General features: G+C 46.5%; 2 protein-coding genes across 3 annotated transcripts in view; one reads left to right on the top strand and one right to left on the bottom strand.

Moving 5' to 3' along the window:
* Positions 1 to 17,552, top strand: FAM228B (family with sequence similarity 228 member B). Its single transcript, XM_075266913.1, has 9 exons — positions 1 to 62; positions 370 to 488; positions 11,611 to 11,754; positions 12,023 to 12,100; positions 13,146 to 13,343; positions 14,167 to 14,244; positions 15,236 to 15,323; positions 15,960 to 16,104; positions 17,345 to 17,552. The coding sequence occupies exons 1-9, from the start codon at positions 56 to 58 to the stop codon at positions 17,550 to 17,552; spliced, it is 1,065 nt and encodes a 354-aa protein (XP_075123014.1). The 5' UTR covers positions 1 to 55.
* A 227-nt stretch (positions 17,553 to 17,779) lies between these two features.
* ITSN2 (intersectin 2) overlaps positions 17,780 to 25,056 on the bottom strand; it is a 102,374-nt gene continuing 95,097 nt past the window's right edge. For both annotated transcript variants that reach the window (XM_075269181.1, XM_075269182.1), the window contains one exon: positions 17,780 to 24,408. In XM_075269181.1, the coding sequence (XP_075125282.1) occupies positions 24,269 to 24,408 (140 nt within the window). In that variant the 3' untranslated portion in view covers positions 17,780 to 24,268. The remainder of the gene's footprint in view (positions 24,409 to 25,056) is intronic.

The raw sequence follows: 25,056 nt of genomic DNA, 5'->3' as shown, positions 1-25,056 counted from the left end.
AGAAGTTGTCAGACTTGTGTGCTGAGGTCTGTGCAGGGAGGTGAAGCTGTCTGCTATGGCTGGTAGGTGGTGCACACATTAGCAGGGGGTCTGTGCGGTTATTTCACAGCATTGTACTTTACTGCAGATGTAGCAGAGCTGGAACCGTTGCAATGCAATATAGCGGGGACTAATAGGATAGAAGACACGTTACATACCCTTCCCCAATTGTATATAAGGACTTGCACATTACTAGGAAGCCGCCGGTGTACCCCTTTTATTTTGTCCCCCATAGGTGCCCCCCTATAGCCTTGGCAGAGCAGCGTCACACTCTGGGGGACTACGTGGTTTGGGATGTGTAATTCATCTTCATTATTTTTTGACCACTAGGGGATGCTCCGCCCAGTAAGATGATTTCTGGGTGCAGAGGAACTAAAAAGGAAGGAATGGTCACCGTCCAGAGCCCGCAGCTGCCCAAGGAACTATTCCCTAGCCCAGAGAGGGTGAAGGTGAGTCTCAGGGGTGTCTTTCCGGTGTTGCTTTTTATTTTTTAGATGGAGATTCCTGACCCGTAATATGGCGTCGTCTCCCCCATCAGTAGTACAGACAGCGCCTTGTAGAACGGCCATGGGGGGTATTTACTAGAGATGAGCGAACACTAAAATGTTCGAGGTTCGAAATTCGATTCGAACAGCCGCTCAATGTTCGTGTGTTCGAACGGGTTTCGAACCCCATTATAGTCTATGGGGAACAGATACTCGTTAAGGGGGAAACCCAAATCCGTGTCTGGAGGGTCACCAAGTCCACTATGACACCACAGGAAATGATGCCAACACCTCTGGAATGACACTGGGACAGCAGGGGAAGCATGTCTGGGGGCATCTAACACACCAAAGACCCTCTATTACCCCAACATCACAGCCTAACAACTACACACTTTACACACTCAATACCACCTCTCTGACAGTAGGAAAACACCTTGAAACATGTGTATTTGGCACTTGCAGTGAGGAGAGCTTGTCACCAGCAGTGAATTTGGCCCTTGTAGTAAGTTGAGGTTGGCACCAACATTTGTTTTGAAAATCAGGGTGGATTGAGCCTCTAACCAGCAGAGTTTGGGCAAATTCATGGTGGAGGGAGCCTCTAAAAACCCCAGTTTGGACCAATTCATGGTGGAGGGAGCCTCTAAAAACCCCCGTTTGGACCAATTCATGGTGGAGGGAGCCTCTAAACAGCCCAGTTTGGACCAATTCATGGTGGAGGGAGCCTCTAAACAGCCCAGTTTGGACCAATTCATGGTGGAGGGAGCCTCTATAAACCCCAGTTTGGACCAATTCATGGTGGAGGGAGCCTCTAAAAACCCCCGTTTGGACCAATTCATGGTGGAGGGAGCCTCTAAACAGCCCAGTTTGGGCAAATTCATGGTGGAGGGAGCCTCTAAAAACCCCCAGTTTGGACCAATTCATGGTGGAGGGAGCCTCTAAAAACCCCAGTTTGGACCAATTCATGGTGGAGGGAGCCTCTAAACAGCCCAGTTTGGGCAAATTCATGGTGGAGGGAGCCTCTAAAACCCCCCAGTTTGGACCAATTCATGGTGGAGGGAGCCTCTAAAAACCCCAGTTTGGACCAATTCATGGTGGAGGGAGCCTCTAAACAGCCCAGTTTGGGCAAATTCATGGTGGAGGGAGCCTCTAAACAGCCCAGTTTGGGCAAATTCATGGTGGAGGGAGCCTCTAAAACCCCCCAGTTTGGACCAATTCATGGTGGAGGGAGCCTCTAAAAACCCCAGTTTGGACCAATTCATGGTGGAGGGAGCCTCTAAACAGCCCAGTTTGGGCAAATTCATGGTGGAGGGAGCCTCTAAACAGCCCAGTTTGGGCAAATTCATGGTGGAGGGAGCCTCTAAAAACCCCAGTTTGGACCAATTCATGGTGGAGGGAGCCTCTAAAAACCCCAGTTTGGACCAATTCATGGTGGAGGGAGCCTCTAAAAACCCCAGTTTGGACCAATTCATGATGGAGGGAGCCTCTAAACAGCCCAGTTTGGGCAAATTCATGGTGGAGGGAGCCTCTAAACAGCCCAGTTTGGACCAATTCATGGTGGAGGGAGCCTCTAAAAACCCCAGTTTGGACCAATTCATGGTGGAGGGAGCCTCTAAAAACCCCAGTTTGGACCAATTCATGGTGGAGGGAGCCTCTAAACAGCCCAGTTTGGGCAAATTCATGGTGGAGGGAGCCTCTAAAAACCCCCAGTTTGGACCAATTCATGGTGGAGGGAGCCTCTAAAAACCCCAGTTTGGACCAATTCATGGTGGAGGGAGCCTCTAAACAGCCCAGTTTGGGCAAATTCATGATGGAGGGAGCCTCTAAACAGCCCAGTTTGGGCAAATTCATGGTGGAGGGAGCCTCTAAACAGCCCAGTTTGGACCAATTCATGGTGGAGGGAGCCTCTAAAAACCCCAGTTTGGACCAATTCATGGTGGAGGGAGCCTCTAAAAACCCCAGTTTGGACCAATTCATGGTGGAGGGAGCCTCTAACCAGCCCAGTTTGGACCAATTCATGGTGGAGGGAGCCTCTAACCAGCCCAGTTTGGGCAAATTCATGGTGGAGGGAGCCTCTAAAAACCCCAATTTGGACCAATTCATGGTGGAGGGAGCCTCTAAACAGCCCAGTTTTGGCAAATTCATGGTGGAGGGAGCCTCTAAAAACCCCAGTTTGGACCAATTCATGGTGGAGGGAGCCTCTAACCAGCCCAGTTTGGGCAAATTCATGGTGGAGGGAGCCTCTAACCAGCAGAGTTGTGGGAAATCATGTTGGAGGGAGCCTAGTATTAGCAGAATTGTGCAACGCTTATGGTGGATGAGTATGAGGATGCGGAGGAATTGGAGAGGTTGAGTACAGACATGGAGTTTCATGTTGGGGTGCTTTACACAGGTGGGCACAAAAATGAAGGCTCTATCCAGTGGTGGTTCATTTTTATCAAAGTGAGCCGGTCGGCACTCTCAGCTGACAGACGGGTGCGCTTGTCAGTGATGATGCCACCGGCTGCACTGAACACCCTCTCAGATAGGACGCTGGCGGCAGGACAGGACAGCACCTCCAAGGCATATAGGGCAAGTTCAAGCCACAGGTCCAACTTCGACACCCAATACGTGTAGGGCGCAGAGGGGTCGGAGAGGACAGGGCTGTGGTCGGAAAGGTATTCCCGCAACATGCGCCTATACTTCTCACGCCTGGTGACACTAGGACCCTCCGTGGCGGCACTTTGGCGAGGGGGTGCCATCAAGGTGTCTCAGACCTTAGACAGTGTGCCCCTCGTTTGTGTGGACCGGTGAGAACTTGGTCGCCTACTGGAGGAACTGTCCTCCCTGCCGCCAACGTCACATGCTGGAAACATCTCCATCATATTCTGCACCAATTGCCTGTGGCAAGCATTGATGCGATTGGCCCTCCCCTCTACCGGAATAAAAGACGAGATGTTGTTTTTATACCGGGGGTCAAGGATAGCAAAGATCCAGTACTGGTTGTCCTCCATGATTTTGACAATACGCTTGTCGGTTGTAAAGCACCCCAACATGAACTCAGCCATGTCTGCCACAGTGTTAGTTGGCATGACTCCTCTGGCCCCACCGGAAAGTTCAATCTCCATTTCCTCCTCATCCTCCATGTCTACCCATCCGCGCTGCAACAATGGGACGATTCGAAGTTGCCCGGAAGCCTCCTGTATCACCATCACATCATCGGACAACTCTTCTTCCTCCTCCTCCTCCTCCTCCTCCATTAAACGCAGTGAAGCGGACAGATGTGTGGACCTACTCTCCAGCTGTGACGGATCGGATGCTATCCCTAACTCCTCTGTGTGATCTGAGTTATCCCTGATGTCAATCAGGGATTCTCTCAGAACACACAAGAGCGGGATTGTAAGGCTCACCATCGCATCCTCAGAGCTCACCCTCCTTGTGGACTCCTCAAAGACCCGTAGGATGTCACAAAGGTCTCTCATCCATGGCCACTCATGGATGTGAAACTGAGGCAGCTGACTTTGTGGCACCCTAGGGTTTTGTAGCTGGTATTCCATCAAAGGTCTCTGCTGCTCAACCACTCTATTCAACATCTGAAACGTTGAGTTCCAGCGTGTGGGGACGTCGCACAAAAGCCGGTGTTGTGGCACATGCAGGCGTTGCTGGAGAGATTTTAAGCTAGCAGCGGCTACTGTCGACTTGCGAAAGTGGGCGCACATGCGCCGCACTTTCACCAGTAGCTCTGGAACATTGGGGTAGCTCTTTAGGAAACGTTGCACCACTAGGTTGAAGACATGGGCCAGGCATGGAACATGTTGGAGTCCGGCAAGCTCCAGAGCTGCTACCAGGTTCCGGCCGTTATCACAAACGACCATGCCTGGGCCCAGGTGCAGCGGCTCAAACCATATTGCCGTCTCATCGAGGAGGGCATCCCTCACCTCGGAGGCAGTGTGCTGTCTGTCCCCCAAGCTGATCAGCTTCAGCACAGCCTGCTGACGTCTACCAACGCCAGTGCTGCAACGTTTCCAACTCGTAGCTGGGGTCAATCTAACAGCGGAGGAGGAGGCGGTGGCGGAGGAGGAGGCGGTAGAGGAGGAGGAGGAGGGGGGTGTTCTTCTCGTGTCCCTGCCAGGAATGTTAGGCGGGGAGACGAGGTACACCGGGCCAGTTTGGGAAGCAGTCCCAGCCTCAACTACATTCACCCAGTGTGCCGTCAGTGAAATGTAGCGTCCCTGTCCGCATGCACTTGTCCACGCGTCGGTGGTCAAGTGGACCTTTGTGCAAAGCGCGGAACTAAGGGCCCGCCTGATGTTGAGTGACACGTGCTGGTGCAAGGCGGGGACGGCACACCGGGAGAAGTAGTGACGGCTAGGGACGGCATAGCGAGGTGCCGCAGTTGCCATCAGGTCCAGGAAGGCGGGAGTTTCAACAAGCCGGAACGCCAACATCTCCTGGGCCAGCAGTTTAGCGATGTTGGCGTTCAAGGCTTGCGCGTGTGGGTGGTTAGCAGTGTATTTCTGCCGCCGCTCCAATGTCTGAGAGATGGTGGGTTGTTGTAAAGAAACGCCTGATGGTGCCTTTGATGGTGCAGGAGAAGGAGATAAGACAGGACCAGGGGAGGATGAGGTAGAAGTCAACAAAGTGGCGGAGGCAGATGAAGTGGTGTCCTGGCTCGTCCTCTGGAGTGCATCGCCAGCACAGTCAGCAGTGGCAGTGGCAGAGGCAGAGGCAGTGGCAGAGGCAGTGGCAGTGGCGTGAACGGCAGGCGGCCTTTGTCCTGCCGTTGCTGCCTGCCACTGATTCCAGTGCTTGGATTCCAAATGACGGCGCATTGAAGTGGTGGACAGGTTGCTCTTCTCAGAGCCCCTAATCAATTTCGAGAGGCAAATTGTGCAGACAACACTATATCTGTCCTCGGCGCATTCCTTGAAAAAACTCCACACCTTCGAGAAACGTGCCCTCGAGGTGGGAGTTTTTCGGGGCTGGGTACGAACTGGAACATCTTGGGAGATTCCGGGTGTGGCCTGGCTTCGCCTAAGCTGCTGACCTCTGCCTCTGCCTCTAGATACCCTTTTTGGTGCTGCACTTGCCTCAACATCCACACTACTTTCCCCGCTTGACATCCCCCCTGTCCAGGTCGGGTCAGTGTCCTCATCATCCACCACTTCCTCTTCCAACTCCTGTCTCATCTCCTCCTCCCGCACAATGCGCCGGTCAACTGGATGCCCTGACGGCAACTGCGTCACATCATCGTCGATGAGGGTGGGTTGCTGGTCATCCACCACCAAATCGAACGGAGATGGAGGAGACTCTAGTGTTTGAGCATCTGGACACAGATGCTCCTCTGTTAGGTTCGTGGAATCGTGACGTGGAGAGGCAGGTTGAGGGACAATGAAAGGAGCGGAGAACAGCTCTGGGGAGCAGGGACAGTTGGGGTTATTGTTCTGTGAAGCTTGGGAATTTTGGGAGGAAGGAGGACAAGACTGTTGGGTAATAGGAGGAGAGGAGGCAGAGTCTGACTGGCTGCTGGACAATGTGCTGTAAGCGTTCTCTGACAGCCATTGCAAGACCTGTTCCTGGTTCTCGGGCCTACTAAGGTTTGTACCCTGCAGTTTAGTTAATGTGGCAAGCAACCCTGGCACTGTGGAGTGGCGCAATGCTTGCTGCCCCACAGGAGTAGGCACGGGACGCCCTGTGGCTTCACTGCTACCTTGCTCCCCAGAACCATTCCCCCGACCTCGCCCACGGCCTCGTCCACGTCCCTTTCCGGGAGCCTTGCGCATTTTGAATTCCCAGTTAGAAATTGGCACTGTATACCAGTAGTAAAAATTGTGGGTGCACGTAACCCCAATATATTCTTTGAATTCCCAGTCAGACAATGGCACTATATGGCAGTAGCAAGAAATGAGGGTATTTATAACCCCAATATATTCTTTGAATTCCCAGTCAGAAACTGGCACTATATGGCAGTAGCAAGAAATGAGGGTATTTATAACCCCAATATATTCTTTGAATTCCCAGTCAGACAATGGCACTGTATACCAGTAGTAAAAATTGTGGGTGCACGTAACCCCAATATATTCTTTGAATTACCAGTCAGAAACTGGCACTATATGGCAGTAGCAAGAAATGAGGGTATTTATAACCCCAATATATTCTTTGAATTCCCAGTCAGACAATGGCACTGTATACCAGTAGTAAAAATTGTGGGTGCACGTAACCCCAATATATTCTTTGAATTACCAGTCAGAAACTGGCACTATATGGCAGTAGCAAGAAATGAGGGTATTTGTAACCCCAATATATTCTTTGAATTCCCAGTCAGAAACTGGCACTGTATACCAGTAGTAAAAATTGTGGGTGCACGTAACCCCAATATATTCTTTGAATTCCCAGTCAGACAATGGCACTATATACCAGTAGCAAGAAATGAGGGTATTTATAACCCCAATATATTCTTTGAATTCCCAGTCAGACAATGGCACTGTATACCAGTAGTAAAAATTGTGGGTGCACGTAACCCCAATATATTCTTTGAATTCCCAGTCAGACAATGGCACTGTATACCAGTAGTAAAAATTGTGGGTGCACGTAACCCCAATATATTCTTTGAATTCCCAGTCAGACAATGGCACTATATACCAGTAGCAAAAATTGTGGGTGTATATAGCCCCAATTCTATTGCTAGGGGACTTGCAGGGTATTTCTGAGGTGAAGGTGGGGGGGCACACCGTTGGAACGGTGATTTGGGGTGTATATATGGGGTATACGGGAATACACTGTCAGTGTGTTCCATTCAGGATCCTGGGAAAGCTGGGTTGCGGCGATTGAGCCCGTCAGTGCCACGTTACACTGACCAGCTTCTCCCTGGAATTGAAGTTATATGTAAGCCCAATATATTCTTTGAATTCCCAGTGAGACAATGGCACTATATGGCAGTAGCAAAAATAGTGGGTGTATATAGCCCCAATTCTATTGCTAGGGGACTTGCAGGGTATTTCTGGGGTGAAGGTGGGGGGGCACACCGTTGGAACGGGTATCGGGGGTATATATGGGGTATACGGGAATACACTGACAGTGTATTCCATTCAGGATCCTGGGAAAGCTGGGTTGCGGCGATTGAGCCCGTCAGTGCCACGTTACACTGACAAGCTTCTCCCTGGAATTTAGCTCTTATAAGAGCTGTTGGTTATCTTCTCCTTCCTATCCTAGCCTGTCCCTGCCTACCCAGAATCTAAGCCCTAGCTAGCTGGACGGAAACCTCCGTCCCCGGTGAATTGCAAGCTCAGAATGACGCGAACCTGGGCGGCGCTGTTCTTTTAAATTAGAGGTCACATGTTTTCGGCAGCCAATGGGTTTTGCCTACTTTTCTCAACGTCACCGGTGTCGTAGTTCCTGTCCCACCTACCCTGCGCTGTTATTGGAGCAAAAAAGGCGCCAGGGAAGGTGGGAGGGGAATCGAGTAATGGCGCACTTTACCACGCGGTGTTCGATTCGATTTGAACATGCCGAACAGCCTAATATCCGATCGAACATGAGTTCGATAGAACACTGTTCGCTCATCTCTAGTATTTACTAATCACATTACACCAAAGATGGCGCAAATGGCATGCAACCAATATATGTGTTTTAGACGTTTTGGGGGTTGTAGCTAGTTTGAGATAAGTAATAATTGTCCTCCTGGTGGGGACCCCACTAATCTTTAGTGTGAGGGTCCAGTGTCCCCTGTTTGGAGCCTTGGTTAAAGGGATTCTACCATTAAAACCTCTTTTTTTTGTGGATAAGACGTCGGAATAGTCTTTAGAAAGGCTATTCGTCTCTTACCTATAGATGTGATCTCCGCTGTGCCGTTCCTTAGAAATACCGTTTTTTACCGGTATGCAAATTAGTTCTCTGGCAGCGATGGGGACGAGCCCCAGCACTGAAAATACGATGGGGGCGTCCCCGCTGCTGCTTGAGAACACGATCCTGTGACGCCTCTATCTTTGGCTGGAGCCTCCCTCTCTGTCGTCTTCCGCCTGCACAGTTGGCTCTGCCAGTGAGACACCAGCAGAACCGAGTGCCGGCCGGCGGCCATTTTTGCGAAGCCGCTCCTGCATTGAATTACAAAAGCAAGAGCAGCCTCCCAAAAATGGCCGCCGGCCGGCATGTGCAGTTGGCTCTACTAGTGTCTCACTGGCAGAGCCAACTGTGCAGGCGTCAGAGGTGACGCAGGAGGAAGACGACAGAGAAGGGGAGAATCCAGCCGAAGATAGAGGCATCGCAGGATCGTGTTCTCGAGCAGCAGTGAGGACGCCCCCATCGTATTTTCAGCGCTGGGGCCCGCCCCCATCACTGCCAGAGAACTAATTTACATACCGGTAAAAACCGGTATTTCTAAGGAACGGCGCAGCGGAGATCACATCTAAAGGTAAGAGACAAATAGCCTTTCTAAAGGCTATTCCGACGTCTTATCCACTAAAAAAGAGGTTTTAATGGTAGAATCCCTTTAAAGCTCCTTGTCATTGGTGAAGATGGCGGAGCGCTGTGGATGACTCATTGCACACGTCCCACAACATCCTCAGAGGTCTCATGTATGGAGTAGATAATAAGTCGCCTCCTCTGACTTGTGTGTTGATGTAGCAGAGGTGACTTTGTTAATGGCTTATTTTTCTCTGTGCATCCTGTGTTTGGGTGTTAGTAAATGAAGCCATAGATAACCTAGTGCATTGCTAAACTCAACTCTGCTACATCTGTATAATATAAATCTGCATGAATGAAAATCTCCTGGGAATTATTTTATCTCCTCGCCGCCATTCATAAATGATTTTTATTTCCTGAGTCTCCTAATAGCTGCCATGTTTTAGGACCTCACGTGTCACCACTAAGGTTAGGTTCACATCTTCGCCGGGCTCTCTGATGTTGGGGTCTGCATCTCCGGTGCAGATGGTCTGCTCAGGGTAGGATCCGCTGTGGTGCACTGTGAGAGATGAATCCTATACCACCATAATACACTATACCAGAATAAGGTGAACTAGGAGGTGAGGGGTGTGTCTGACAGCACAGTGTTGTCAGGCTGCAAGCTGTAGTCAGCAGAATTCTGAATTCAGCTCTGAAGCTACAAGATAAGTATTTGCAGAGTTTCAATTGTAACATCTCATAATCCAGCACATCACCAAAAAGACCCGTGTAAGGTTATAGGTCAGGTCCTCTGGCGCAGTAGGGGTTACTTTCCTTGTGTGACACTACTCTGTGACTACCGCGTCACATGAGGGAGGGTTCTTATTGTCATTCTTCAAGTCTCTGCTTGTCCCTTGCAGACGGGAGGAGGTGACTAGTACAATACTTGTCACTTACTGGCATGTATAATGGTGGAGTGACTTGGGTTACAGTAGATAATGGTTATGTGTAGCCTGCAGTGGGCGCACATTTTTATTATTCCATCTATACTATATAATATGTAGTCACATGACTGTACATGCCACCTCCTCTTCCTCCTCATCCATTGCAGCCAGATTACTGTAATATGTCATGGACAAGACTATCACTATAATTAGTAATGCACGGGCACTGTGGGCCGATCTTTCGGGTTGGTGGGTGTCGTGGGTGCCAGGCCTGACCTTTTGACACATTCATGACTTCACCTATGTCTATGGTACAAAAGGGACCACATCCCCAACATTGTACCCATATGACCAGGAACAGGAATGGCTGCCCTTTTAAAGGTACATAGGAACGACCATTAGGCCATAGGACGGGGCTGTGGATTCTTTGAGGTTTTTCTATACGGGGTGTCTCTCTGAGCCAGTATCTACAAAACCCGGTCTGGTTGGGGGTCCCGACTGCCAGCTATAGGTTCTCATTGGGGGAGGGCAAGTCGTAAAAAGCCTGATAGGTCTGAAAAGATTGTACAAGTATTTTCTTTATTCATGCGAAAGAAAGGATCAGGTTCTAGCTGAACCCCAAGGGTTCAAAGCACTGGTGTAACTATAGGGGTCGCCGCTGTAACCAGGCCCAGAAGCCAGGGGGGCCTATAGGTCACCCTCAACACGCTATGTTTGGGTAAACCTCTTTGATCTCCTTTGTGATTTCTGTAACGTCTCTGCTTGTCCCTTTCAGGCAGGAGAAAGTGGCTAGTACAATATCTGCCGCTCACGGCCGGCGGTCTGTGCATTGTAAATTTATGACCACTGGAGTGAGGCAGGGCGAGAAGATTTATAATACACAGCCTTCCCCTGTCAGAAAGGAGAGCATTGATCCTTTCATTGCACAAAATGAAAGGATTACTGTAGGAGGGATTCGGTGGCACAAAATGGGGAATATTTACTGTATGGGAGGGGGGAAGGTACGAACCAACAGCGGATGGGAATGATGGGAAGCTTCTGGGCCCAGATAGAGAAAAGGGAAATTTTGCTAAAATATGACAGGGATGTAGGTGATCAGGGGGGCCCAAGCCTTTATGTACACCTTCTTTGTGATCCTATATGTACCTGCACCTTTAAATGACCCCCCCGGGCCGAAGGTTCTGAATTCTTCATAGAAAGTCACCGGAATGACTGACGTAGCGGTAGACAATAGCGAGGTAACCAGAGAGCCCTGACTTCATGTCGCTTTTGTCTCGGTGGTAAAAGGAGCCTTCAGTTTTGTTTGGCTTGTAATTTTAGTAGCCCCCTCTTTACATCCACTATAATCACTGAATATTACTTCTGACCGTCTTCACATTTGCATTGCAGATTCCTCCATATTTGATGGAGATATGGTGGACACTTCTGCGAACCTTGAAGAACCCCATTATAATTTGGTAGGGTTCCTCAGATTAGTGTCCATTGTGAATGGAAACCACTATACAAATGTGCACAGAGACTAATTCAATGGGCTTGGCTGTCTAAGGTATGGCGGCCTCTGGACTCTTCCATACTGGCAGAAGGATTGGGTTGTTCTCATAGGAAATAACCCATTGCCAGAGGAGTCTGTCAGCAGCTAGTTCACCTCTTGCCACTGAAAATACATGCATGCCTGGCCAAGCTTAGTGTGCATGTGTATGAGGAGGTCAGGAGGGACTTCATTCTGCTACCTGACTAAAGTCTATGGACCTCTATGTGGTTAATTCTGATCTCATATTATTTCTCAGTCTGTCACTTTTAGGAAATCATCCCAAAAACAAAGTAACCTTCCTCTGCCCAACATGACGGCGGAGAATCCGGAAACCAAAAGTCTGTCTACTACATCGCTGAGGAAGACGGGGGACTGGTTGTCACACAAGCCGTACATCCAGGTAAAGTCTTGTATCATAGGGGGACGACATTGCTTGCCAGGACTCTATGGGGGAGATTTATCAAAACTGGTGAAAGGGAAATGGAGCAGTTGCCCATAGCAAGCAGCAAGGCCTGGAAAAATGGGAGCCAGATTCTGACTGGTTCCTAGTATTTTGGGCAGGCGTGTTGTGGGGATTGAGGTTACTTTGAGGGACCATAACCTGCACCCCCTCATCCCCACCCACCTTAGAATATTTCCTTTCTGAAATGTCCTACTTTTTTCCTCAGCTCTTGGTGGATGAAGAAAGTCGGGAGATCAGTGCAATGACCCAGAATGTCCTGGACACCGAGAACGTCTATAACCAGGTACTTGGTGGGGATGGGTCAGATATGGACAAATCCGTAAACTAAGGACAAATCCGTGTTCCTTTTCTTCTTGTGTCTTTGGTCGTCATTGTTCCAACCTTCAGGCCTAGTCCACATTTCTTCAGCCTTAACTTTAGTGGTTCACAATATCTGCTGATCCAGCATTCTTGACATTTGGTCATCAAGTTAAGTTTGTATCTGAATAGTCTGATGGTCGAAGAAGTTTGCAGCATGTGATGGTAGGTCTGTGGTGGAAGCATGGGGTCAACATTGATGGCCTATGGAGAATGGGGCCTACAGTTGTAAGGTTGTGGAATGGTGGAAGATCCAAAGAATCCCTTCTTCGAATAAAGCTAGGGGGTTTAGACTTTGCTAAGGGATACATCAAGTGCCGGTTTCCTGAACAGTCTCCATATCTGTCAGTGACAAGATGTTTATCATAGTGGTAGGTGAGGACAAGTACCAGCAAGACTAGTGGTAATCCGAACCAAATTCTGGATAATCAAATGTACGAGAAGAAGAATCTTAGAAGATGTAGCCAAGACCTAAAGCCAGATGGACCATCAAACCAATGCTTCAAGACCATACTAAAACTAGGAGCCAGGAGTAGATGCAACCTCAGGATCATGTGCCAGCCAGATGGACCATCCAACCAATGTACGGGTCAGGAATGGAGACCATGTCAGTACCAAGAGTCAGAACCTGTTCCAGAAAGAGTTGGACCAGCTAGGATCGAGTGGTCTACTGGTATTTGACACTTCCACAGTAGGGATATTGGGAAATTTTCCAATTTTGTGCCAGTATAGCCCAGGTCAGGAAGGGGGAGGTATTTTTACAATTCAACCTCACATGTAACTTAGTGCCACAAATTCTAAAATGGCAAAATTTACCCAGTCCTAGGACCAGCATTGACCAGTATTGGATAGCAACTATGACTATAAAGCTCTGGCATGTAAGGTCCTTCTCCATGTATAAAGCAATGGCGGAGCGCTTTCTTGTGTAGTAATTCAGCAGTGACTTTTTTTTAATTTTTTTTTTTAATTAGAAAGTAAATGAATATGTGAAACAGGCAGAGCAGACTGAGCAGTGCAGGAAGGAGATCCAGCACAAGAGGTGGACGGAACGAGTGTCAGATCCTTTACAGAAAGCCATAGAGAACTACATTGATCACCAATCCAGTGAGGACATAGAAAAGCGGAGAAGACGACTTCTGGCTCAGTACTTGAGATATTGTAATAAAAAGGTAAAACTACAGATCACCATTCACTATAGAAAGAAAAACTGATACACTATGTAATGTTTAAAGGGGTTGTCCGGGACAAAATAAAAGTTAAACCCCCTCCCCACCCTAACACATGGATTCTTTCGTAGAAAAAGGTGTTTATGTAGATATATTCTTATACATAGGAGCAGCATTATAGTAGTTATATTCTTGTACATAGGAGGCAGTATTAGGGTGCATTCACACTAAGTATACGCTGAGCTGATTCTGAACGCAAAACACGTTCAGAATCAGCGCGTACAAAGCAGATCCCATTCATTTCAATGGGAGCCGGCATACGAGCGCTCCCCATTGTAATGAATGGGCTGCTTTTTTTCCCTATTGGTTTCAATGTAATACATACGCGCATATGCTCATGCGCATCGCGTTTCATGGCAGTTATATTCTTATACATAGGAGCAGTATTATAGTAGTTTTAATTATTTTTTTTTTTTTTAAATGTACGGTAGCTTGTGAGCCCCATATAGGGATCACAATGCACTTTTTTTCCTCCCCCTATCATTATGTCTTTGTAGAATAGGAGGAAATCCATGTGAACAGGGGGAGAACATACAAACTCCTTGCAGAAGTTGTTTCTTGGCGGGATTCGAACCCAGGACTCCAGCGCTGTAAGGCTGCAGTGCTAATCACTGAGCCACTGTGTTGCCCCTATAGTATTATAGTAGTTTTCTTATCTTTTATGTATTCCGCATCCTGTTCCTAGAAGTAATGAGCTCTACATGTCTGTGAGTTGGGCCGGAGCTGTGGGATTCATTAATATTTATGTGATCTTCTTCTCCTCCAGGGTAGCGCGTTTATGAGAGATTATGACTCCTCCGAGTATGACCCCCTTATTAATCGTCTTTACAAGCAATACCTCCGGGTAAGAGAAGTCCAATAGAGCGCGTCATTAGTTCCTACCCCAGAGGCCTGTATACAGTGTGAACTGCCTGGCAACAAGGCCCTCATATAATAGCACTGCGCTCATTCCTGGAAGACAATATGTAATGTGAAGCATTGCAGTCAATAAGGAACGGACAGACATAGAATCACGTGAATGGGATTTTTGACTCCCTATTGACTACAACACTACTTTTCAGTATGGCAGAGATCACTGTCCCCCTCTATTTTAAAGGATTCGCAAATAGTCTTCCTTCCAAATATTACGGTTTTGTGGATACAGCTCGTGTGCAGACCTGTGTGTGTGTCTAGGCCCTAGTAGTACATGGATAGATATACTTATGAGGTGATGGGCCCAGCCCTGTGTTTGGTGCAGGGGATTCCACTTCTAGGATGCCCTATCAGGGCTTAGAATGAGCGAGTGTCGCCTACTATGTCTTCCCTCCAAACTGGCGCTCATGGCTGAGGGACATTAAAGTTGCAATGTGACTTCAGTATAGTGACCATTTTATTCTCCGGATTAGTAGGGGCCCCAGAAGTATGACCTACAGGTACGGTCTCTGTCCCTCTAGAGCAGGGGTCCTCAAACTGCGGCCCGTGGGCCACATGCGGCCCACCAAGCACTTCTGTCTGGCCCCGCCGACAATGCCGGCAGGTGTGCACTTATAATGAAGCTCCTGGGGAGCTCGGGCCAGGCCATGGAGCGCACTTCACTTTACCTACTGGAGGGCACCGCTCCCGATGTCTGTGCGACCTGCTCTGCCTCCGGCCCACTGTTTAAAAAGTTTGAGGACCCCTGCTCTAGAGTGAGCACAGTTCAGGTGGTCTTAGGACATCCTATGAATGTTATGGTCACCATATTCTTCTGAATGTCTGTCACATATTTCCCTGAGCTCCGCCTCACGCTGTGCCACCCATGTGTGTAGAAACTGCACCACATTCACTTTATTGGTTCTTCTAAATTTTTTGCTCAGGTCTCTACTCCGATGCTTCAGGACCCGCTCCTCCAGCAGTGTCAGCAGAGGTACGAGGAGGAGAAGATAGCCATGCACTGTGAGACAGGTAAGGTGTCAGCCCTACCGGCGACCACTTCTCTTCACATAAACGGTTTATTTCTAATGTTGTCAAATTTATAGTAGTCAGAGGGGAGGGGCATTATTTAAAAAAAACAACAAAAAAAACACATTGCCTTTAAAAGGCCAAAAAAACCCAGTGATATACCTCTAATAGGTGTTTTGTTTATCCAAACTTGTCCAGCTAGTCCAAAGATATAAGCCCTGTTGATACAAATATGTATTATTAATACTAAAGGGCTTGTATCTTTGGAATGGCTGAACAGATTTAGATAAACAAAACACTACAATTATCAGGGTGAAGTGCCGTCAGATGATGTATGGCTTTGGGGTTTTTCGATCTGGTGACAGGTTCTCTTTAAGTATCTTTGCACAGTTGCATGTCTGAGCAGCGCGGGTTCCACAGTGCTATGAATGACTGGCTGATAGCTGAGAGCAGGCGATGTGCGAACTAGAAACCCTGTCATTGGCACCAGAAGCTCATATTGTGCCAATGCTGTAGATGGCAGCATAGTAACGTCCTATTGCTGAGACATACTCTGGGATCAGGCCTGGGTGATTGGTGACCTGGAATGTCTATAGATTCAGGTTCTAGCTTTTTCCTCACTGAATCTCCTCTTTAAAGGCAGGGTGTTTTCTGCTAAGGAAATCCATGACCTGAACCTGCAGAAGCTTCCTCGGGTACCAGCGGGTCGCCAGAGCATGAACAGCGCTGACTGGCTGAAGACTCCACTAGGATACATCGAGAGTGAGACCAGGCTGAAGAGCCGGTGAGGATCCTCAGGGTTTGTACAGGGCATCATCATGTAGCTATAGTAGAGACAGTGGGCTCAGGGGTATAAAACTACTTCCTGCTATCATCTCCCGCCCATTTGTCAGTCTTCTATGTATATTGAGTCCACATTCACTGCTACATTAAGGTAGGAGCGTCCACATGACAGCCCACATGCATAGTTGCAAATAGAGATGAGCGAACGCTATTCGAATTTAATTTCGAATAGCACACACCCATAGGAATGAATGGACGCAGGGGGTTAAGCAGCCGGCCGCCGGCAAAGTCTGCGTGCCGGCCACTTCCATTCATTCCTATGGGAGCGTGTTATTCGAAATGGCAGTTTCAAATAGTGTTTGCTCATCTCTAGTTGCAAACAGTCTCAGAAAATGAACATGGTCAACCACGAAAGGTTTGTGGATGTTTCTGGGTGGATTATATTGCCAACTGTACACATGCACCACCTGCAATGTAAACGCCTACTTACCACAAGATGGCTGCCCTCTGTGTGCGGTTCAGATCCAGTTTACTTTAAAGGGATTCTACCACTAAAACGTTTTGTGTGCTTTAGATGTCGGAATAGCCTTTAGACAGGCTATTCATCTCTTACCTTTAGACGTGGTCTCCGCCGCACCGTTCCTTAGAGATACCGGTTTTTACCGGTATGCTAATGAGTTCTCCGCAGCAATGGGGGTGGGCCGGAGCGCTCAAACAGCGATGGGGGCATCCCCACTGCTGCCCGAGAACCCGCTCCAGCGACGCCTTCTTCTTCAGCTGCATCCTCCCCTTCTCTGTCATCTTCTTTCTTCGTCAGCTCTGACACTTGCGCAGTCTTGCCTTGCGGCCGCGAAAATATGGCCGCCAGCCAGCATGCGCAGTCTACTCTACCAGTGTCTCGCTGGCAGAGCCGACTGCGTAGGCGTCAGAGCTGACGAAGAGGGAAGACGACAGAAAAGGGGAGGATGCAGCTGAAGAAGAAGGTGTCGATGGAGCGGATTCTCAGGCAGCATTGAAGACGCCCCCATCGCCATTTGAGCGCTGGGGCCCGCTCTCATTGCTGCGTAGAACTCATTAGCATACCGGTAAAAACTGATATTTTTAATGAACGGCGCGATGGGGACCACATCTAAAGGTAAGAGATGAATAGCCTTTCTAAAGGCTATTCCGACGTCTAAAGCACACAAAACAGTGTTTTAGTGGTAGAATCCCTTTAACTTTTTCCTTCTAATGTCTTCCAGGCAGAGAGTAAGAGGATCCTATAACCTGGGAAATCTGGATTTCAAGCAGTGGACGAACACAAAGTACCCACCGGAAATCTTCAGCAGCGAAATGAAAATCAGTCCTAAGAGGAAGTTTCCTGTCAGGCCATCATCCCTTCCTGCATATTGTAAAAATTGGGGGCCCTCCCCTTTATCCCTCCCTGCTGACAAAACCATCCAAATATAGACAGTCTGTGTGATGAAAGCCCTCGTGCAATTTTTATTTCCGTCTTGGGTGTAATGGAAGTGGATGGTGTTTTGTCTGTGATAAAGTAACATACAACACCCAGGCTTGGATTGCTTCACCTCTCTCCCAGCAGGAACTCCCAGCACAACCATCCGTCGGCAGTTTTAACCAAATCTTGTCTTTTGATCATAAAGAAAGAGTCATGAGCCATAAATCATAAATTTGTCTTTTATGTACATTTTAGCATGAACTCAATGACGTGCAGAACATACATACAGATTAGCGACACGTACGCATTCTTACTGTATATCTGACACCAAGGATTGCCAAGTCACAGCATCTACAATAATCCGATTTCTCGCCCAACCTGATTCCACAGACTTTTTTTTTGCCTGAGCTTAAAGTGAAACAGTCAAAAATATTAAGTTAAAAATACATAATAATAATCTAGCCAGTGTTAATTCAGGTCAGATAAAGGCAATGTTAGGAATACTGCGTCCCATAGACGACATCACATCCGGGTCTCCTGGTTAAGGCATCGTATAAGATCTATCTGTATAGAAACACACAGTGCAAAGTCATAAAAAATACACACACACACCTTCCTATCCATTAGAATCAAGTTTCAATTTAATAGGTCCGAGTTGCAGAAAGTGCATTTACTAAAAGCAGAATCCGAGAGACTTGTTTTTACCAGTCCGTAAAGTAACAGAATCCCAGTTCAGTTCCCATAGGCAGTACATTTTGCTTATCCCGGCAGTCACTGTATTATAATAATTCTATATGTATATGTGGCAGCAGATTGCACCATTTCAATGAAACCCTCTGGCAAGTTGAATTTTTGAGATAAGCAGGGGCGGGGCTATGAACATCTGCTAGTTTTCCTATGACTTAGTATGAGCGTGAAGTGTTTTATATATGGCTGTGATGTCACCATGTGCGAGATACTCAACCATGTCACGGTAACGGGAAGTAGATGGCGCTACTTATAGTTCTAAGCAGGGGAGGGCGATGCAGCAACTGGTTCAAGGCCTGGGAAATGGTCAGGAAGGGCTAAGGCTAAGCTCATAGGTTTGGGTATATTAAGTACGTTACCAGTTGGGGTGTGGATGGGGCTATATTTACCCACTATTTTTTGGGGGCAACTATGCTTAAGGGCCATATATAATATGGCTTCTGGTATCCTAATGTACCTTGTATAGATATGGCTTAGGGTAGAATGCATACTATATTGAAGTGGATTTCCCCTAGGCTCACAGGGGCACAGTCTATAAGCAAAGGTGGTAATGATTATTCTCTCCTTGCAGCTTTACATAGGCTTATAATACAGGAAAATGAACAAGCAGCGCTGCAGTGTAAAGCAAAGAAGACAGACCGCTACATTTCTAGCGTCTGATGAGGCCAAGGAGTGGTATAAACCAATAAGGGCTAGTATGTGGGAATATATATGTACAGTACTAGAAGTCTATCAGCCAAGTGAACAGTCCTTCCCCTGTCTCATAGAAAGGGCAAGAATCTCTTTCCTTCCTCCATGTGCCTGCTGAGTAGCCTAACCAGGTCCAGTCATCCACTGATATATGCTGAATGACAATCTCTGCTCTGCTACATCTTTCGATAGCATTCCAGTCTAACCAGCCTGTAATAAAGAGTAAATCTACTTCACTCCTCTATTATAATCACCTAATGGAGCTCATTAAAAGTCGATCCAACTGTTCACATAATAACACCATGTGACACAATAATGGCAGCCTCCCATAATGCACTGCCCTAAATATAAATATTCAGTATCTGTCTCAGGTCACGTCCAAAGACTCCAGAGTGTGATACACACCAAAGATCTATTAACCACTAACTTGGTTCGGACACATTTTGAGGCACCTCCACCGGTTTTTCCATTTTAGGTTGGGGCAGGCGGGGACTCTCCGGCAGCTGTGGAATATATGGCAATATATGCTACGGCCATGACACATTGAGTTTACCTCACTTCTGAAATGCAAAAGAGGAATTTTAAGTTGGGCATTTAGGTCCCGCTATGGGTACCAACAAGTTCCTTCACCTGATATACTGTGTTATCATACACCATTGTGTACATAATATATAAAGGTCAATAGGTTAGGTTAAGCAGTAAGTTATGGAATTAGGCAGGTGGTGAGGATCCTCGTGGGCAGTCTCAAAGGTCTTCCCATATACCAAATGTAGATAGATACCTCTGACCAAATCCATAAACTTGACTAGGACACATTTTGTAGTATTTACACTTATTTTCCACTTTAGTTTGGAACTTTCCAGCAGTTGTGAAGGTCAATGCTCATTTTTGATGGACAAGGCACTCTAGGTAATATAGGATTCAAAAATGACATATTGAGGTTCTCTCATTTCTGAAATATAGAGGAGGAATTATCCATCTGCAATTTAGATCCCACCATTGGTACTAACAAGGCCATTCACATAATCTATTGTGAATCATCATGTATCACTGTATAAAAAGGTGAAGAGGTTACCTTAAGGAGTGTACTGGGAAAGTACTTGGGCAGATTGCAGAGAGGATCCTCATGGGCGGGCACTAGAGACTTCTTATATACTGAATGTAGGTATCTGACCAAGGTGCTATTACCTACAAACCTGATGAGGACACACTTTGCAGTATTTTTACTGTTTTCTTTCCCACTTTAAGTTAGGGCAGGCAAGGACTCTCCAGGAGTTGTGGAGCTTAATGCTCTTTTTTGTTGGACAAGATACTCTGCATAATATATAAGATATATTGAGTTTACCTCACTTCAGCAATATAGAGGAAGGATTTTTAGTCTGGGATTTATGGATACCAACAAGACCCTTTCAGCTAGTATACTGTGTTGTCATACACCACCATGGACATGAAAAGTCAGGAGGTTGGATCAAACAGCGTACTGAGGTAGGTGCCTGTGAACATAACAGAGGACCCTCATGGGCAGTCTTGAAAGGTCTTCTAATGTACCAACTGTAGATATCTTGTTTGACCGGTCACCTAATATATTGAGAGTCATCATATGTAACTGTGTAAAAGGAATAGAGGATAGATTAAGAAACATACTGGGAAAGTGCTTAGGCAGGTGCATGAGAAGAAGGGAGGATCCTCATGGGCGGTCCTTCTTCTATACCTAATGTAGATACCCATGACCAAGGATCTTTTAACCACAAACTTGATTAGGACATGTTTTGCAGTATTTTTACAATTTTTTTTTCCCCACTTTAGGGCAGGCAGGGGCTTCCCAGCAGCTATGGCCAATACATATTGAGGTTACCTCATGTCTGAGATGTAGAAGAGGGATTTTCAGTCTGGGAGGTAGGTCTTGCCATGGGTACCCTACTGATGGTTATTATATATTACTATGGATATGATATAGAAGTCTGCTTAAGCAGCGTACTGGGGGAAGGTCTTAGGCAGGTGTCTGAGCAGATGAGGGAGGATCCTCGTGGGCAGTCACTAGGGTCTTCTCATATAACATAGAAGTATCTCTAATTGTCTCACTTTCATAAACTGTACTGATATCTGTGTATTGTATGGTTAGTACAATATAGGGACTGCAGGGACTTTCTACAACTATTAAAGAGGCCTAGCATATGAGGCATGAGAGGGCCCCAGATCCCAGAATCCCTGTACCCCATAGCAATAGCAAAGACAAGGAAAACCAAAAATCTGCCTGATCGCCATGACTTGCTACACTTTTATGCACCATGGTATTCAAGGAACATTACAAAAATCTGACACCACTGACTGAATTTTTCTCAATCATCTTGCTCCATATTCCTATCCTAATAGTGTTCTTTATTTGTTCCCGGGGGGTTTCCATCTTGTCCACAGCCCCTCATTTCCTATACAGTTCAGACTGACACCATCATTAGCTGGAAGGCAGCTTGCAGCAGCAGGAATCTTCCGCAGCACTGGACCTCCAGTAAAATAAGATTTGCCCCTTGATCCAAGCCCAAAACGGGTCTCTAGAGGGCATATTGTGTTGGAGTTTGTAGAAGACCTCTGGCTTGACCGCATATTTTTCCCTTATGTAGGTTTAAAGTCCCTTTAAATACGCACAATAGTTCTCAGTGGTACAGCGTCCCTAGTGGCCAATTTCTAAAGTAATTTTTTTTTTTTTTTTTTTTTTGCAACCACACATATGATAAAATTTCCCGCGTCTCATATAAGCGCCCAGTCATTGCCCTCTATTACGCCGCCTAGTCTGTGATTCCACAATTTTAATATCAAAGGTCTATTGTTTTGATAGGTCATTAATATCAGATTGATGGACGTTCGCATCCTCTTCACAGGCCGTGAAATGTCACATTCATCAGTCACATGGTCTGTCTGTAGTTCAGTCTTACTCAAGTGAATGGGGCTGAGCTGCAATACCAAACACAACCACTCTACAATGTAGGGAGCTGTGCTTGTAAACAGTGAAGAGGCTGTAGTGCTGATCGGTGGGGGTGTCAGGTGTCGGACACCCACCAATCTGATACTGATGACCCTAACAGGTCTGTTAAACGGTACTAGATGAATTATTACAACCTACTCCAGTTACAGGCACTTATTAATCCTATAGGCGGCCATTTTGAACGTGACATTTCTGCCATCTTTGGCCCTCTAAGATGTTTTTAACATTTTACAGTTTAACTCCTTGTAAGAGATATATATAATACTCTAGTCACATATAAAGCTGCGTTCAGAACTGTACTAGCTGTAACTGGTAGGCTAATATACCTGAAGTAACGTAGTTTACTTGCTACGCACTACATCTCCCAGAACACAACGCATGAGTATACCTCGTACAGACCAGCAGGGGCAGCAGCAAGTCTTATGGATGCTAAAAGCTAATGTGAAGACATCAGGAATTGTGAATGCAGCTCTGGAGGTGAACAGGTAGAAGGCATGATTCTGCTTAGGAACAGCAGGTTGAATTATTGGGTAAAAAAGAAAAAAAAAGTCAACGTTACACAGAATGAGCTTAATTCTGACTGCAGCTTGTGGTGTGACTGGAGTATAGGATATAATGTAATACAGGAAGAGTACTAGATACGCAAGAAAGTTATTCGTAGGCTTAATGAATTTTACGCATAAAGTCAGCAGAATTCTGAATTCAGCTCTGGGTGTGAATGCAGTATAATATGTAACATTACAAATACAACCTGCAGAATTCTGAATTCAGCTCTGGGTGTGAATGCAGTATAATATGTAACATTACAAATACAACCTGCAGAATTCTGAATTCAGCTCTGGGTGTGAATGCAGTATAATATGTAACATTACACACACAACCTGCAGAATTCTGAATTCAGCTCTGGGTGTGAATGCAGTATAATATGTAACATTACACATACAACCTGCAGAATTCAGAATTCAGCTCTGGGTGTGAATGCAGTATAATATATAACATTACACATACAACCAGCAGAATTCGGAATTCAGCTCTGGATGATACTTGAATAGAAGCCATAATGTAAGTCAGGAAACAGTGCAAATTAGGTAAAGTGAAATATATGCAGGGTTAACCAAAACACACAGAAGCAGAATTCTAAATGCAGCTCTGGAGGTGAATGGAGTATGAAAATTATTCAACATTATACAGAGATGTAAGCTGTAAAAGGAGTCATTAAAGGAATTGTATCAGATTGTAAAAACATTCACTATCCACTGGTTAGGTGAAAATTCTTTGACGAGTGGGGATCAGACCGCTGGAGCCCCCACCCCACAGGTGGTCCTGTGTCCCCACCATTCATCGTTCTGGGACTGCCAAAGATAGTTGGGTGCTATACTCTTTTAGGCAGTCCTATAGAGATAAATGAGGTGTCATGTTGAATGTCTGATATTATGGAGGTACATGAGACCCCCACTAGGGGTCCCATAGGTCAGGATAAGTTACAACTTGGTACAACCCCTTTAAGTGTAACTAAGTAGTCAGTGACTACAATAATGCACTGCAGTAAAGACCCCTTCCCATAGCCCTTGCAGCAGGTCGCCTCCCTGTAGTGATAACTACTATACATCTATATCACGAAGGAATCCGCTCCGCGATTCTTACCGTTCCCAGATTCTGATGCTTTAAGGCCTATCCGAATCATCAGAAAAAAATATAAAATAAACCCGTCCCTTTAAGAGAGATTCAATTTGGACAATCGTATTCATCGCATCATAAATATTAAAAAAAAAAAAAAAAAAAAAATCTTTCCCAGTGTATCCGTCATATAGAAATATATACACGACTATAAATATAGATTTCTATCTGCTTATTCCTCGTCACACTCAGATTCTTACAAAATTAATTTTTCTTCTTAAATCTAAATTTCTACTTCACTTTTTTTTTTCAGCGTCTCTTAAAGGAGCACCGGAAAAAAAAAAAATTCTTTATAACTTTAATACAAAGAAAAAAAAAATTAGAAATGATAAATTATCCTGTTCCCATGGGGAAGCTTGGTAGGTAATATGGAGGACCTTCACTATCCTGGTACATGCCACGTGTAACTCTCACAGAAGATCGGTTTGTTTCCCCTGGCACCAACAAAAATAAATGGTTAAAACGGACCCTTAAAGGGTTGCAAAACAAAAAGCGCAGTGGTTGGTACAAGGCACTGTGATTGTGTAACCCGCGTTTGCATAGGTCAGTAGCAGAGGAGTGTGGAGGGAATTCTGCACGCTTGATTTTAGTGCATACCCAGAAAATTGGACTGTAGGGGGCGCCGTTTGTCATCTAGAACAGCTGCAGGTCGAATCGTACAAACACCTCCCCCGTTGGCACCTCGTGTAATAGTAAACGTTTGGTGGTCGGGCCTTTGCTCTCTTGTTCGGACCTGATCTTCGCTACTGGGATTTCAGTGCGGCCCAGGAAATCTGAAAGAGATTACATTAGATTGTTGCAGTAATAGACGCTAGAGTAGCTGGAGAGGATGAATGGGGGTCTGAACTGCCACGTAAGGGGTTTGCAGGGGGTTATGTGACCCCTGTCAGCAGTTTATAGAGGACCGTTCATCACCTCCAACAAGTCCAGCTCTTTACATCCTCCAATAGATGCTGCTGCTCTGATTCTGGAACAGCTGGAATTTTTTCTCTACCCCCCACCATTCCTGAGCAATCAATGCTGTTAGTTTTGGTGCCTGATACACTATTTAGTCTCTGTACTGTCAGAAGGGCGGGGTCAGGCAGGAGAGACAAGGGGTGTGACTCTGAGCTTTGACACTGGCTGCCTCTGATTGGAGCTCTGAGTCACGCCCCCTGCCTGACACCACCCATAAATAGCACATCAGATACCAAAACTAACAGCATTGATTGCTCAGGAATGGTGGGAGCGAGAGAGAAAATTCCAAATGTGCTGGAATCAGTGGAGCAGCAGCTATTAACATGATAAGAATTAGAATTGGTGGAGGTGGTGACAGGTCCCCTTTAACACCAAAATTCTCCTGTGGTGGTGCTGTATTGTCACTGTAGAGGGCGCTTTCCTATCTGGTTATCTTTAAAAGACCCTTCTAACAAATAGAGATC

Source organism: Leptodactylus fuscus, chromosome 3 (assembly GCF_031893055.1).
Source record: "Leptodactylus fuscus isolate aLepFus1 chromosome 3, aLepFus1.hap2, whole genome shotgun sequence".
Classification (NCBI taxonomy): domain Eukaryota; kingdom Metazoa; phylum Chordata; class Amphibia; order Anura; family Leptodactylidae; genus Leptodactylus; species Leptodactylus fuscus.
This window is presented reverse-complemented; position numbering and strand designations above follow the sequence as displayed.